Below are 16,641 nucleotides of genomic sequence, written 5' to 3'. Positions count from 1 at the left end.
AAGTTATTTTTTTGAAACATTCAGGCTCTGCTTTCTCTGGCTAGGAGTTGTAAAGCTTTGGATGTTGTTGATCTAATTCTGCTTCATTATTCTCCATCTCCCATGTTGAAAGGAAATATTTAATGGGAGGAGAAATATAAAAGTATTGCTTTGCCTGTTTTTAATGACATAGTTATTCTAAATTATTTCTTTGAAGTGATCTATCCCTGGAAAGATGCTTATATTTGTCAGTTTCTATAGTTTAAAATAATCTTTTTTAAAAACCTTCAGAATTCCGTTATATCTTTAACTCAAGAAAATTGACAGTATTAAAAAGTAGAGTCTATAGATTACTTTATCAGAATATGATTCGATATGCCTTCATTGATTTATATTCATTGGTATCTTAGTTTCAGTGAGTCTGGGCTCTGTTGTTGAGTCCTTTTATTTATAGGACTTTTATATTTATTGGATCACATTAAATGTGATCCTATATCATTGCCTCTAAAGTAAATATGTAAATCTTTCACTGATTCGAGTGAAAGGAAAATAAAAATAGCTTTTGCCTGTTTTCTTTCCCTGATGATCTCCAGTTCATCCTTAAATCCTAGCTCAAACTTCACTTGTTAGAGATATCTTCCCAACCACAACAGATTAGGTTAAGTCCCCAAGGTACCTTTTGTTTCTTCCTAGTAGCCCTGTACAATTGTAAACATTTATTTGATGTCTGTCTCTCTCACCAGATGATGTTTCATGAGTGCAAGGTACTTCTGTCTTGATCTCTGCATCATGTTTTCACCCTGTGCTGTGCTGGATACGTAGCTATAGATTGACTCTTCAGAAGTGGATGTTCCTCTCTTTCCTCTGTATTTTTTGAACGGTTTTCTTTTTTCTGCAGTTGGAGGATCCTGCTATTAGATGGCAAATGGCTCTTTACAAAGACTTACCCAACAGGACCGAAGACACTTCAGATCCTGAGAAGACAGTGGAAAGGGTCTTGGATATAGCAAATGTGCTTTTTCATCTTGAACAGGTTAGCTTTTGTGTTGATTCAGTCACATTTGGATTAACCCTGTAAGAATGTTTTCTTAAAGGATGTGTGCTAACTTGTGAACCAAAAAGCATATGTGTTCAGTATGTTCATTAAAAATAATCTGTGCCTCAGGATTGCTTAGTATCTAATCAACATTATTTCCAAGGTTATAATTTTTGTAACTATTGATAGATAATGTATTGAGGGAGATCAAGGCCTCTGTTTTATTGTCTTTTCCAAAATATTTATAAAATTAAACAGATAATCAGGATTATATACTTAATTTTAAACCATTCTAACAAAAATTTCAGGAGTTACACTTGACTTCAAATGTTTTATACCTGTATTTTTCATTACTGCTCATAGCAACATGTTTGAGATACTGTCTTTCCCTGGTCTCGTATTTGAATTCAAGGTCACTTGTTTAACCCTTCATTTTAATATTTTTGAGCTGATTTTTCTCAGGATCAGCAATACATTCCATTTAGAGAAGAGCAATGCATTGATATTAAAACCATGTGAGAATAATGTTTTATATCATTTTTCTGTGGTTTTCTATTTTAAACTACAAAGCTTACTGTGTGTGTCTTATTTTCTTATTTATTACCTTCACTCAAGAATTCCCAAACCAATAATATCTGAAATGTTATCAACTGGTGGATTATGTTTTTGTATAAGGAATCTCCTAGCTTATGTAAAATATCTGCAACACAGAGACTTTCTCTGTTCCTCATGAGACCCATTCAGCCAACTAACACCAGACTGAAGGTGCTCAATGTAAACTCAAAAGTGTGCTGTCTCTGGGTCTCCATGAAAATACCTGCCCGACATGGAGGGGCAGTTATTTTACATTAAACATAAAATAATAAAATGCCCTGTATCATCTCAGGATATTGTTATTTAAATGTTTTGTAGAACACACTAGAATAGCAATAATAAATATATTTCTTTGATTTCTATTTTATCTCATGATCTCCTATCTCTGCCCTAGCCAGTTGAATAACTAAGGATATCATCTAATGCAGTATCTGTTAATTTCCTTCTTGTTTGCTGCTGCCTTCTTGTTTACTAAAATGCAAATAACTTCTCGAAAGCCATGCAATTTATCACTATACCTGATGAAATTAAGCTAGGATACTCTTATGCCGTATGACTATCAATATGTATCCACATTGTGTAACACTGTAATATTAATACCATAATATGATAATAAAATATTATTTAGGCAACTTGATGTTTCCCTAAATGTTGTCATGAAATATTAAATAAATATAAATAATCATATATCAGCAGATGACAGGATTTGAGGTAATGAAATGTTAAGTGATATGTAAGGGCGTAGAGGATTCCCTGGTGGTCCAGTGGTTGAGACACTGTGCTTCCGTTTGAGGGGGCACAGGTTCTATTCCTGGTTGGGGAACCAGGATCCCACATGCCACACAGCTTGACCAAAACTTTTTTAAAATAGAAAAGTTAAAAGAAAGTCATAGAATTGTATATCTGAAATGATATACATATTAAAGACGATTGTGCTACATATGCTTGTGCATGCTAAGTCGCTTCAGTTGTGTCTGACTCTTTGTGACCCTATGGACTGTAGCCTCCCAGGCTTCTCTGTCCTTGGGATTCTCCAGGCAAGAATACTGGAGTGGGTAGCCATTCCCTTCGCCAGGGGATCTTCCTGACCCAGGGATCGAACCTGCATCTCTTACCTCTCCTGCATTGGCAGGCAGGTTCTTTACCACTAGCGTCACCAATTAAATGGCATTACTGTATCATGAGTTTTTAATTCTTCCTGATTTTCTTATACATATCTAAGTTTCTTGAATGACTTTTAGATACTTAAAAGAAGTTTATTGAACTCTAACTATGTTTTGTTATAGTCATATGTTATATATTCATAAATACATGTGACATGATGAGTGATATCATTTGCACAGTAATGAGATTCATTTTACTGAGCAACTATTTATCCCATGAATATTTATTGTGTGTACTGCCATATGACAGCATTGTACTCTGCGGGTCCTAGGGGTTGAAATCTGTCACTGAACTCAAGTGACTGGAGCTCTAGTAGAGGGTACAGCCACGTAGAGAACTATGTAATGATTTAGATGTGCTATCATACAGAACGTACTGAAGAGAGAATAAAAGGAACCCAGACTTACTCTAGCTGTGATGAGGGTGATCCCTGTGTGAATCTTTAAGATGTGTGAATATCTAGGAAAAGGTAAGCAGGTCAGATTTTAATGGCCAAGTATTCTTCAAAATGTTAAGAATATGAGTAAAAGAACTCATGAATTATCAAAAAACAGAAAAGAGTGGGGAATATCTGTGTGCAGAATTCATTCCTGTAATCTCTCTATTCTTATGTTAATTTGTGAGTCATCGAATAGTTTGCTAAGAATATTTTCACTTGCTAAACAATATTTTCACTTGCAAAAGTGGTGGATGCACAGGAAAGACTTAATTTATCTCAAATGTCAGTGACCTATGCAAGTGACTTTTTATACTGTACATCTGGTCATCTTTCTCAGAAGAGTGAGCTGTCTTCTTGGGATTTTCTAATACTCAAACACCAGGCAAGCTAACACATCAGCACAGCCAGACATTCAAACAGTTGCAAGACACATCTTGATGTCCACTTTTGGATCACAGATCTTACCAACGTCTAATTACTTCATTTATAGGAAAATTCACTATTTAAGGTCTTTCCTTTGGGTAATAAAATGCTCTGCCAAATGGCAGCCTTCATGACAGCAGAGACCTTTTCCAACATGTTCATCGGTGCTTAGGTACTTAATTATGTTTGTTGAGTGTTACCCATGTTGATCAGAATGCTTTGTTCTCGGTGAATAGCATTATCCTTGATTCTGTTTTCACCTACACTGTCTCAACAATGTTTTGTTTTGCTTAACATGACCGAGAGAAAAACTGAACTAACTGGATAATTATCAGAAAGTGTTTCTTGATCTTATAGAAGAAAGAGGATCACAGAAATAAGTACTTTCAAATTGCACAAATTGCTTTGCTAAAATTTCCAAACCACTGTAATCCAAACATTCTAAATGTTTTCTTCAGGCAGTATTATTACATTCATAATTTGTCTTTTTACTGCAAAGGATAATACCTTTAGTTTTACTTTTTTTTTTAGCTAACATAACATTTTTATTTCTTCCAGAAATCTACATGTATGCGCCGGAGATATTACAATCTGGGAAGTACAGTGTTCAATTGCCTAGAAATTACTAATGAATGTAGAATTCCATGTTGGGATTTTTTCTCTCTAATACTTATGATTAATCTCTTCCTTGAAATTCCAAATGCCATTAGCTAAACACATAGCTTGCTTGCATCATTTATTGCAACTTATGAATTCTCATTTGTCCCTATCTAACAAAATAATTACATAGTTTAACATTTTTGCAAAATTAAATTCTTTTACTCACTCCTACTAATGTGTTCACAAAGACTTGTCATTTTCTCTCCATCCTATAAATATATTAAGAAACAGTAGACTTCATTAGAATTTTCTTTAACTGCCTCTATTTATATTTACTGTTGTAGGTCTTAGGATAAAATTAGTGAAAATGCATAAGCAAGGATAGGTTAATTTTTCTTTACTTATGACTGAATTTTTAAAAAGATGCAAAATTATTTCATATAGGATGGTTTCCTATTTCTTTGGTTTTTAAAAATGATACAGCTTCTTAAGTACACATTGTTGGGAAAATATGATGTTTTTTCTAAGGAAAATACATAACATCTTAAACTATTTCAAATGTAGCATAGGGTGACTTGAAGATATTTTCATAATAATTGTAAGATACTTTTGGAAAATTGAAAATCTACAAGTTTTTAGCTAAAAGGTACAGCTGTTTAATACTATGTTCCTAAAGATGTTTGGGGGGTTAAATATGTATGTCTCTGTCTTTCTACCTCAGGTTGAGCATCCTCAGAGATCCAAAAAGGCCGTGTGGCACAAACTGCTCTCTAAGCAGAGGAAACGTGCTGTGGTTGCTTGCTTCCGAATGGCTCCTTTATATAATCTGCCGAGGTCAGGATTTCTTTAATGTTGGTAATAGATTAAAGTTACTCTTCCTCTAAGAAGTGATAGAAGGCTAGCATATACCTTAACATGGATATAGTAGTCCAAGAGAAGGATGAAGGAGATTTATTGCCTCTTCTGTGTAATACTTAACTTCATTTTTCCTTGTTGGTTGTTCTCATTGGCCTGTAATGTCATTATTGAATAGATTTTATTTTTTTTATTGAAGTATAGTGCTTTAGATGTACAGTGAAGTGATTTATACATTTATCTTTTCTTTTTCAGATTTTTTTCCTGTATAGGTTATGAGAGCATTGAGTAGATAGATACTGTGCTATACAGTAGGTCCTGCTGGTTATCTGTTTTCTATATAATAGCATATATATGTTAACTTCAGACTCCTAACTTATCCCTCCCCGCCCTATCCCCTTTGGTAACTATAAGTTTGTTATCTGTTACTTTTAAATACTTAGGAGGATCTGCTCACATATTTGAGGCAGGATAGAGAAATAGCTTCCTTAATAGCTTAGTTGATGAAGAAGCTGCCTGCAATGCAGGAGACCCTGGTTCAATTCCTGGGTTGGGAAGTTCCTCTGGAGAAGGCATAGGCTACCCACTCCAGTATTCCTGGGCTTCACTTGTGGCTCAGCTGGTAAAGAATCCACCTGCAATGCGGGAGTCCTGGGTCCATCCCTGGGTTGAGAAGATCCCCTGGAGAAGGGAAAGGCTACCCACTCCAATATTCTGGCCTGGAGAATTCCATGGACTGTCTAGTCCATGGGGTTGCAAAGAGCTGGACACAATCAAACGACTTTCACTTTCAGAGTAATCAGGAGCCAGTCTCTGGGGTCAGACTGCCTTGATTTGAATCCTGACCTCACAGCTTATTAGTGCATGATTTTGGACAAGGTTCTTTTCTGACTTTGTTGTAGTTTTCTCAACTGTACCATAAGTTTTGCCTCATAAGTTGTTTAGGTTATTTAATGGGTCGAGGTAGACAGAATGCTTAGAACTGAACATGACACAATGTTAATCATTGTTGGTTACTTTTGTGATTATTTCATCTTTGGGAAAAAGAATTGATAGGAAACTAACTTAAGGGAATAATGCAAATATATTACCCGTCATGGTACCTCTTCAACTCACTTTATTGACTCAACATCCAGTTCCATCAAATAGCAGATTACAAGTTAGTTTCTACAATATAACAGAGTCTGCTATTCCACTTTCTCTGATATAACATATTCAAAATTGTATTCCTTATTCCAGTGGTTCTCAGACCTGGTACTTTTAGGAAATACACTCAGATTCACTTGAGGAATATCCAAGCCTGTTGAATCAGAATATCTGAGGGCTTAGCATGTGTACTGTGTAAAAGCTCCCCAGGGGGTTCTGATCTATCAGTAGAGTTGAGCTTCTCTCTTGTACAAGAATTGATGGTGCGTTCTGGCCATTCCAGGTGCCTGGTCAGTTCTTCTCCCTGGATTTCAAGGCCCTTCATAAACCTATCTAACTTTATGTCTCACGATCCCTTAGTCTACCTTTGATACTGTTAATGTTGTAGCATTCCACTCTACAATGGCACCATCTCATTTTAACACATCTGGTATGTTCTTACGTTCCCTTATTGATGTGACTTTCTTAGGGGAACCTTAGCCATATATCACATCAATTTCAAGATGAGTTTACTTATTCTTTTAGTCTTTACTAGTCTTAATTCATAGGCAACTATTTTCATCAGTATTTTAGGATTTAATCTTTGGATATATACTCCCATAAAGTTCCCTTAATACATTTAGTTTTGTAATCCTCAGAGGCTATATCTGATGTTAGCAGGAAGACTGAATAATTCCTTTCTTGATGCTCACAACTGTTTATCCAGAGCCACTTTATGTCATAAGAGCTACCATGTAATGAGCATATCCAACGTGTTTTATGTTCTTTATCTGTTTGAGTCTCACAAAACTGAAGCATAGATGGGGTTATCCTAGTTTTATAAATGAGAGAAGGAAAGTTGACAAAGTTGGATAACTTGACCAATGTTACAAAACTTAGAAATAACTGAATCCAGGTCAGTGTGTGATCTGAGAAAGCTTTCTCTATCTACTGCAATGTCTTGCCTCTCCAGTCAAGATTGGAAAGTTTATTTTTATTTATTCTTTTAGTGCACAGATAATCCAGTAATTAAGTGCTACTGAATGCTTTTTCAACTTATTTTTTAAAAAGGCTCTTTGAAATTGTGCTTACCTTTTAGGCATCGGGCTGTCAATCTCTTTCTTCAGGGATATGAAAAGTCTTGGATTGAGACAGAAGAACATTACTTTGAAGATAAATTGATAGAAGATTTAGCGGTATGTTTTTACTGGGTTAGAAGAGGAAAGAAGGTCTGGGCTTGGTGGAATAACATTTGTGTGAGCCATTTATCTTATAACATTGAAGAGGAAACATTATTGCAGCCTATGGAGTTTAGGAAACTTTATTCTGGATTATTACTGCATGTAATATTTAGGGAAAATTCGCTCTTCTTATTTCAAAGAGATCTCATCAACATCCAGTAATTCAAAATTTAACTAAATTTTGACTCTATTGTTCTTTTAAATTATTCCTCAAAGCAACTTCAAACACCTCAGAACCAGGATAGAACTATCAAAGCTGAACCATAAAGAATGATTCACCAAAAATAAATTGAAGCTTAACAAAAGCCAATGAAAAGTGACCGGTTGTTAAACATATACAGGGCAGAGAATGATAGATTGGATATAGGAAGAGCAGGAAGTCACAGTAGATACAGCATAAATGGAGAAGTAGAATTTTTCACCCAACCATGCTGATAAGGAGGCTTGTGTTACTGAGAATGCTTCACTCAAGGGAGCCATTGTCTCAATTTTTTATAAGCTGTGGACCTATTTAAAAATTTGATCAAGAACCATCTTCTCAGGAAAGTTTACAAGCATATAGTTCTGTTGAGTTTTGTAGACTGAGAAGCTTCATAATTCCAAAGTTAAAATTTTTGTCTAAAAGGTTTCTTTGAAAAAACACACAAATAATCAGGGCATGCGATGGACAAACTAATCTCATTCATAAAACCTTAATCCTGATTATTCCCATATATTTAATTTAGTTATTATTTTTATTGGGGTATAGTTGATTTACACTGTTGTGTTAGTTTTTGCTGTACAGTGATCCCATATATTTTAAGTGAGTTTCATTTTTCTTTAGAATATTAGAATATTTTAACCCTGCAGATTTACCATACTAGCTGCAACATTAAGCCTTAAATCTAAGAAAGAACATCATTTACATAGAAAGAATATCAGTTTGAATGGGTAAGTCTGATGGAGATACAAAATTCATTAGTCATTCAACAAACAGGATTAATTCGTTCTCAAGTCAGTAAAAAAATGCTTAGTAATTTTCTTTATGGTAAATGTTCAATAAATGAAATTACTTTTTTAAGTTTTAAAAGTAAAAGTGAGAATAACATGTAAGTGGCTCAAACATTAAGTCATTCAGCATTCTTTACCTATCTCTGTCTATGTAGGCAACAAAAATGTTTCATGTGATAAAACAGTTTGCCTTGCTAGGTGCGCTGAATTTTTATACATGGAGTGACAGTGTTTTACTGCAATTTTTTTTGTATTTGAGATCTCCCTAGCGCCGCTGAAATCCATGTAGCAGTTCACTTTTCAGTTAGTTATGATGCTGCTCATAAGAATAGTATTCAGAATTTTTAAATGATGTAAATCATCCTTGCCCACAGTGTTTTTGTTCCATTATTAAACAACTTTTTAAATTAAAAATTTAAAAAAAAGAAAATAAATAAATTAAAAATTTATTTTATTTTTATTTTATTTGGCTGTACTGTGTGGCATGTGAGATCTCAGTTCCCTAACCAGGGATCAAACCTGTGTGCCCTGTATTGGGAGTGCAGAGCCTTAGCTACTGGACTCCCATAGAAGTCCCAACTTTCTTCTTTAAAACTGTATACTTTTGCATTGATAATGTAATACAGACATGAAGGTACAATGCATATAACATAGACACACACATGCACCACAATAGGAAGAAAAAGGCTTTCTTTTTATTTGCCATTCCAAGCCTTCATAGTGCTCCTGGGTTTGAAGTGAACATTTCACCTTAATGTGAAATTTTATGAATTTGACTTTTTTATAGAAACCTGGAGCAGAACCTCCAGAAGAAGATGAAGGAGCTAAGAGGGTTGATCCTCTTCATCAGCTGATCCTTCTGTTTAGTCGAACAGCTTTAACGGAGAAATGGTATGGTTGGGGAGTTCACAGGAGACATAGGAGGAACAAACAGAAACCCATGTCTGAGTATTCTGTCCGTCACATGTTTCAATTTCATCTTCTTCTTGAGAGGAGAGAAAATTGTTCAAAGTTAGTTGAGAAGACCCCCCTGGAGAAGGGAATGGCTACCCACTCCAGTATTCTGGCCTAGAGAATTCCATGGACTACAGTCCTTGGTATTGCAAAGAGTTGGACAAGACTGAACAACTTTCATTTCACTTCACTTCACAGGACCAGTCTGGTATACATGTATGAACCCACTTGTTCAACTTCAGACTTTAATATTTACCTATCAAACATTAATATTTACCTAGCTCTAATTCTTTTATCAACATTGTAATTAGCTGGTTGAGTTGATTCTGAATCTTCTTATAATCTTCTCTTTATCACAAATATCCTTTAGAAATTAAAACAAAAGAGCCCAAAGTGAATTTCAATACCAAAAATGTTGGAGACCACCGGTGACCCCAAATTTCCTGGATAGATTATCTCCATTGTTCAGTGAGTGTTAGGAAACTTGAGAAGATGGGTAAGCCATCCACTTAATGCAAAGTTTCTTTGAGATCTGTTTTAAAGGCCTTCTCCATTTTTGTTGGTTTTTGTTCTTCTGAATTCATTGTAACCACGGAGGGCAAAACCTCTATGGAATTGAATAAGAAATGCATTCATAGGCTTGATAATTAAAGTGTGCCAGCACCGGCCCATTACAGGGGCATGGCGTAGATTCATTCTGTAGATGAGACCTTGCAGAGGTTTCAAAGCCTTCATCAGCTTCCCTGTCTTGGGAAAGAAAGCCAGCTTTGCCCCAGGCAAAGAAGGAAAAGAATTTAATTATCAGTCCCTATTCACATGAGTCTTGATGAGTTCATCTGACCTCTGTGCATGTTATAATAATGTACATTTCTCCCTCTTAGCTAATGTGACCCATCTTTCTCTCACTGTCTCTCTCTCTTTTATTATTTCCTAACTAACCAAATCATCTCATCCCTAAGCATAGAGCAGCTCCCTCTGGCATTGTCAGGTAATGAGGTCTTTCTCATAAGTGGACTTTTCTGATGGCTGTAAGCTTAAAACTGTTAATTTTGCAAACATCAGGAATTTTTTGATGGAAGTCTTTCTTCAGTGAATTAGTGATTTTCAGGCTTTTTCAAAAGAAGATAATAAATAGATTTTAACCTGTCTTAATTTTTAAGAATCTTTATGACCATAATATTTTTTCACTATATAGTCATAAAATAATTTGGGGAGTCTTTCCAACAAATGTCAGATATCACTTCTGCTGTCAAAATCCCTGACATCACATAAAGTTTCTTGTTTCAATGTTCGTATTTTTAAGAAAATATTAATGTTACTACATTTGTGTGTAAATCAGTAGATTGTTTATTTACACACAAACATATTTATTATATTAGACTGTAAGGTAAGATGGGGCCACTCTTGAGGAAGTCAAATATCTTTGCTTTCTGATTCTACAATATTTTTGAATGATTGCTCTAAGTTTTGTGTTTGTTTCATTTAAAAAAAACACACTTGTTGAAAGAAGGTTATTTTATATGGTGTTGGTAATTTTTCGTGTAACTAACCTACTTTAAAACTGTTGTTTTTTTCTTGTTTTTCATAGCAAACTGGAGGAAGATTTTTTATATATGGCTTATGCAGATATTATGGCAAAGGTAAATAAATGTCTTGATTTTAATGGTAAAATGTAAAATTCTATGTATTTCTCAATTAAAATCTTGTTAAATTTTAGAAAACTTATGGGCATTAATCTCAACTTTTCACTTGTTTCTTGAATATCTGTTCTAACTTTTTTGACAGATAATCATTGTTTCTTCAGTTATTTAACATTTTTATTTTTGGGAATCTCACTAATTTTCCAAACATTCATTCATTCAACAAATATTCACTGGGCATCAAGATACTGGAGATAACATGGTGAATGAGAGAGAAATACACACATCCTGTCCTCTTAGAGTTTATCATCTGATAGGAAAGGCAAACTTTGAACAAATGATTACCCAAAAGATGCTGACAAGTTTAATGGTAGAGGAGCAATTAGAAGTATATGGAGTAGGTTGCATAGCACTGAGTTTTAAGGAAGTCCTTGACTGTTGAATGATGAGTGGATCATGCAAAAATAGTAATAGCTAAGTATTTACTGGGTGGTTATTTCATTTAATCTTAGAGCAAGGAGATGAATGAAGTGATGAGTATAAAAGAGGTGTCAGGTTTCTCTGAGGCTTCTGACTTGGGCATCTGAGTTGACAGCAGTACCGTATGCTAAGTTGGGGAGCACCAGAATCAACGCAGGCCTAGAGTGAAGAGGCAAGATGGCAAATTAAATTTTCAACATGTTCATTAAAGATGCCTGTGAGACATCTAAACGGAGATGTCCAGCGTGTGGTAAGATAGTCATTTCTGACATTCTGTATCTCATGGAAGGCTTATAAATATAGCTTTGTTATTTGTCAGCATTAGAAGGAAACTGAAGCCAAGTGGTAGATAATCTTGCTCAGGCAGAAAAGGAAGCGTGAGAACAGTCAGCATAGGACCAAGCCTTTAAAGACGCGAATGCTTAAGAGATGGCTAGAACAAAAGGACTTCTCACCAGAAAAATAGGAGAGAATCTTAAGTGTGAGCATACATAGGAACTGTTGGAATGTGTGGACAAGGTCTTACTCTGCTGAGGGACTGAACATAAGGATTGAAGATTCCCCAGGATTTATTCCATGGACATCATGTGACCATGATGAGAATAATTGCAGAGAATGTTGGGGAACATTGATGGCCCAAGTGTGTACTGTGGAGAAGTAGAGACTTCCATGTGAGTAGATGTGGCGTAAGTCTCTTTATTGAGAAGACTGAGAAGGAGGAGAAAGATACAAGGTAATAAACATCTAGATGGAATTATAAGGTTGAAGGGGGATTATTTTTGCTCGTTTGCCTGTTTTTTGTTTTTTTTTTTTTTTACTTTTTTAAAAAGCAGATGTTAGCATGCTTCTGTTCTGGTGGGAAGGATCAAGAAGAATAGACAGGGAATAATTTGTGAAATGAGGCTTTGAACAGTTGACATGCTTTGAGCATGGTGACAAGGCAGGTTAGAGAGCATAAAGGAAAAGTCACGGCTTCCCACTCACAGTAATACATTTACCAGTATATTTATACAGACATAAAAGCAAATACCTTTAAAGAAAATCACCATGAAATTATATTTAAATTATGAGCAGTATATAGTCTGATATTTTCTGTTCTATTTAAATAAAAAGGTCTCTGAGGTCATGAATCTCTAAATAGATTTCATATCCAGTTAATGTTTTGAAAGCCATAGTGTATAAAACATGAAAACAATCTAGTCTCAGTGATGCGATTCCAGTAGATCCTTCTGCCCCTCCACTGTGGACTCAATAGCAGGGAGATGAAGAGGAACGTGACCAAGAGACGACACGTGTGGCCCTGGCCCCCCTCCTGAGGGTCTCCTGACCCACCTCCTTGCTCTCTCACACCTCGTTCCAGCCTTAGGAGCATTCCCTTGGGCCTGGTGGTTCCCGCCTCGTCCTGTCATAACAGGCTTCAGGAGGATCCAAAGACACTAGGGACCCTAAGCCCCAGACCCCAGTTGTCTTCTGTCACCTTTGGAGGCAAAGCATAAAGGACTCCTGCCTTTTTGTGCCACAAAAGGGGGCGCAAAGATACCCTTGCTCTCCAGCTCCCCTCTTTGGGGGACTCACTGGGTCACTACTTAGGAGGAGGTCTCTGGGCCTCGCTGACCTTTCTGTCTTTCCTCTTGACCCCCGCAGCCAGCCTGTGGTTCTTTCTCCCGCTCTCCTGAGAGTGTAAAATTAGGGTCATTTCTGCTGCAATCTGTCGAGAATCTGTCCTGCTGGGGGAGGGCCTTCTTCCTCCTCTGGAATGAGAGCCTGAAGCGCGACACAGGCTTGCTCTCGGACATGCATGCTGTCCTCATGACTGTGCCCTTTGCCCAAGAAATAAAAAAAAAAAAAGAAAGAAAACAATCTAAATGTCCATCATCAGATTAATGGATAAAAAAGATGAATTTGATATATATGTGTGTGTGTGTGTGTGTGTGTGTATACAATAGAATGCTACTCAGTCATAGAAAGAATGAAATAATGTCATTTGTAGCAACATGGATAGAACTAGAGATTATCATCCTAAATCAGTCAGAAAGAGAAAGGCAAATACTGTATGATATTGCTTATATATGGAATCTAAAACATGACACAGAGAACTTGTCTGTAAAACAGAAGCAGACTCACAGACACAGAAAACAGACTTGTGGTTTTCAGGAAGGTGGGAGAAGGATGGATTAGGAGTTTGGGATAGTTGTATTAAGTCCCTTGAGTCGTGTCCAGCTCTTTGCGGCCCTGTGGACTGTAGCATGCCAGGCTCCTCTGTCCATGGGATTCTCCAGGCAAGAATACTGGAGTGGGCTGCCATGCCCTTGTCTAGGGGATCTTCCCCACCAAGGGATTGAATCCTTGTCTCTTATGTCTCCTGTATTGACAGGCAAGTTCTTTACCACTAGCGTCACCTGGGAAGCCACGTATGTATAAGTGAATCACTTTGCTATACACCAGAAACTAATACAACATTGTAAATCATCTATCCTTCAACAAGATAAATTTTTAAAAAAACACTTGATTAAAACATGAAAGAGGAAAGATATTTCCTTCTATGGAAATTGGTACTGAGTATTGACTAGAAACTAAAATGGAACCTCCAGACAGTGTGGAAAGCCTGGTTGATGTCAGTTCTTATGAATTTGGGCAGTACCAGTCTTCCTGGTTGTGTAGCTTTACCCTAGCAGTTCCCAGAACCAAATGCAGAGTCAGAGAAGGCAGGAAGTTAGATTCATCAAGGATGGCAATATTTACCAGACTGTTGTTGAAGGACAGAGGATCATAGGGCTTTTTTCTGTCATTATGAGAGTGGCTGAGGCATTGGATCTTGGATTCTGAGTAAGACAAATAAGGAAATGAGACAAGAGGGAGCTGATAAGTAAGGAGATTGTAAAGTAGTCCGTGGACTGTTTTCCTTTTAGTTGAAGAAGCAATGAGCAAGTGGTCTGAAAAGGGAAAAGCTCCTGTTTTGAGAGTAAGAGATTCCTGATAGTTCGCATTCCCCCTTGTGACGGGAGAAGAGTCAGCCCCTACACTTGTCCTGGTTGCATCTGACAGTTAAATCTAATCTCTTTTGAGAAATGATCAAATATTTGTTGATGCTCACTCTTCGTCAAGATTTTCCCATCAAAAGTAACTAATCTCCGTCCGTTTGTTGTTTAATGTATCCCAGGAATGCCACGCTTCCGTCACTTCTTCTGTCAGTCTGTTATCAGGGTGTGTGCCGCTTATGTAGTGCCCAGTGGGACTTTATCCTGGCTTATTCTGCCCTGGGATTCTGTACATTTACAATAAATTGTAAGAACTCACTAGTTTTTTGACAGCCAGGTTGCATTTTTTCTCATTGTGAGCCTGCCTTTTCATCTCAATTCCAGGTCATTTATGAATTTCTTTTAAGGTTTATCATACAATTGATGTAGGCTTTAGTTAAATCATCAGTTCTCTAACTGGAGTTGAACCATTGTCCAAGGCCAAAATAGTTTTAAAGTTCAGTTCTTTCATCCAGTGTTAAATATCTCTTTGCATTTATGTTACCCACAGACTTAGTAAGTGTACTATCCCAGTGTTTCCCTAAGTTGCTAGTTTTGGTAAGTCACATCAAACTCTTTAGTAAGTAGTTTCACGAGGCTGCCTTTGTTCACTTTGGCAGTCAGCATCCCAGGAGTCTGGAAATTTCCCTTGGACTTCATGGTTTCTCAGAATTTATTAGTGGTTGTTTTACATTCATGTATGATTTTTGACTTGAGTCTTGACATTTGAACTCTATTCAAAAGACTATGTCATCCTGTCTTTCTTCATTATTGTAGGACTTTATGAAGGCAGCATTCACATTGTAATTGGTTTTTATAAAATTTCAGTTTTCATTGTTTTTTTTTTTAATCATTGGAGCCCAGAACTGGGTTAATCAGAACTCTGGATCCATGATACACTCCCATTATTGACTCCTTTTTTTTTTGTCCCCCTCCACCCCTCAGCACTGCATGGTATGTGAGATCTTAGTTCCCTGAATACGGATTGAACCCGCACCCCCTACATTGGAAACACTAGAACACCAGGGAAGTGCCCATTATTGACTACTTTTATTGAAGGTGGTTAGTTAGCAATTTCTAATAATGTAGTAACTACCCCTAAACTCACTACTCACAAGAAAAACTAAGACCTTGATAATTACCTACCTTAATTAAAGAGGTTCTCTCTTTAACCCATACCCTGCCTCCCCGTATGAGGAAATCATCATCTTGTATCCCTTGTTCAGGATAATCTTGCTTTCTTTTGGGGGCTTCCATGGTGACTCAGACAGTAAAGAATCTACCTGCAATGTGGGAGATCCAGGTTTGATCCTTGGGTTGGGAAGATTCCCTGGAAAGGAAATGATGACCCATTCCAGTATTCTTGCCTGGAGAATTCATGAACAGAGGAGCTTTACACAGTTTTCATTAGTTATATGAATTTTTTTTTAATATATATATTATATATATATGTGCATTGTCAGTCACTCAGTTGTGTCCGACTCTTTGAGACCCCATGGGCTGTAGCCCATCAGGCTGCTCTGTCCATGGGATTCTCCAGGCAAGCATACTGGAGTGGGTAGTCATTTCCTCCTCCAGGGGATCTTCCCGACCCAGGGATCGAACCCACGTCTCCTGTGTCTCTGGCACTGGCAAGTAGATTCATTATCCCTGAGCCACCTGAGAAGCCCTATTACATGTAAACATGTGTTTATATATATACATATACAAACACATATAAATTATGTATTTTTTAAGATTTTAGTTGTTTTAACTTTTAAAAGGGCATGATGCTGTATGTAAAGTTTCGGTACTTAATAGTTTCACTGTTGTTTTCTAAGATACATCTGTACTTTTGTGTGTGCTGGAGATCATTTGATTTGACTTATATTTGACCTACATTCCCTTGTACAACTACACCATAGACTATGCATTTACCTTTTTGTTTGTAACCTTTTGTGTTGAATCTCTATTTTTGCTGATGTGAAAAAGGGCTTGAAATGCCTATTCTTATTCACGTCCAAAAGCCATGGGTCATGGGATGTATGAATGTTAAATTTGAGAAGATGCCCAACCGTTTTCCAAAGTTACTGCCCCAAATTACATTCCTCCTTGCTACGTTTAA

At 36.6% G+C, this 16,641-nt stretch overlaps 1 protein-coding gene and 1 non-coding gene across 13 annotated transcripts in view; both read left to right on the top strand.

Annotated features, from left to right (window-relative positions):
• The window catches only part of RYR2 (ryanodine receptor 2), a 794,016-nt gene that overhangs the window by 662,915 nt on the left and 114,460 nt on the right, over positions 1–16,641 (top strand). For 7 of the 12 annotated variants that reach the window (XM_043925906.1, XM_043925905.1, XM_043925898.1 and 4 more), the window contains exons 74-79: positions 878–1,012; positions 4,194–4,229; positions 4,957–5,069; positions 7,315–7,411; positions 9,234–9,337; positions 10,989–11,040. In XM_043925906.1, coding sequence (XP_043781841.1) covers positions 878–1,012; positions 4,194–4,229; positions 4,957–5,069; positions 7,315–7,411; positions 9,234–9,337; positions 10,989–11,040 — 537 coding nt within the window. The remainder of the gene's footprint in view (positions 1–877; positions 1,013–4,193; positions 4,230–4,956; positions 5,070–7,314; positions 7,412–9,233; positions 9,338–10,988; positions 11,041–16,641) is intronic. The other 5 variants (XM_043925904.1, XM_043925902.1, XM_043925903.1 and 2 more) reach the window with 1 other exon arrangement.
• LOC122709745 lies at positions 12,721–12,806 on the top strand. Its single transcript, XR_006345710.1, has one exon. It is a non-coding gene; the product is annotated as a small nucleolar RNA SNORD62 (small nucleolar RNA).

The sequence above is a fragment of the Cervus elaphus genome, chromosome 15 (genome assembly GCF_910594005.1).
Source record: "Cervus elaphus chromosome 15, mCerEla1.1, whole genome shotgun sequence".
NCBI classification, from domain to species: Eukaryota; Metazoa; Chordata; class Mammalia; order Artiodactyla; family Cervidae; genus Cervus; species Cervus elaphus.
This window is presented reverse-complemented; position numbering and strand designations above follow the sequence as displayed.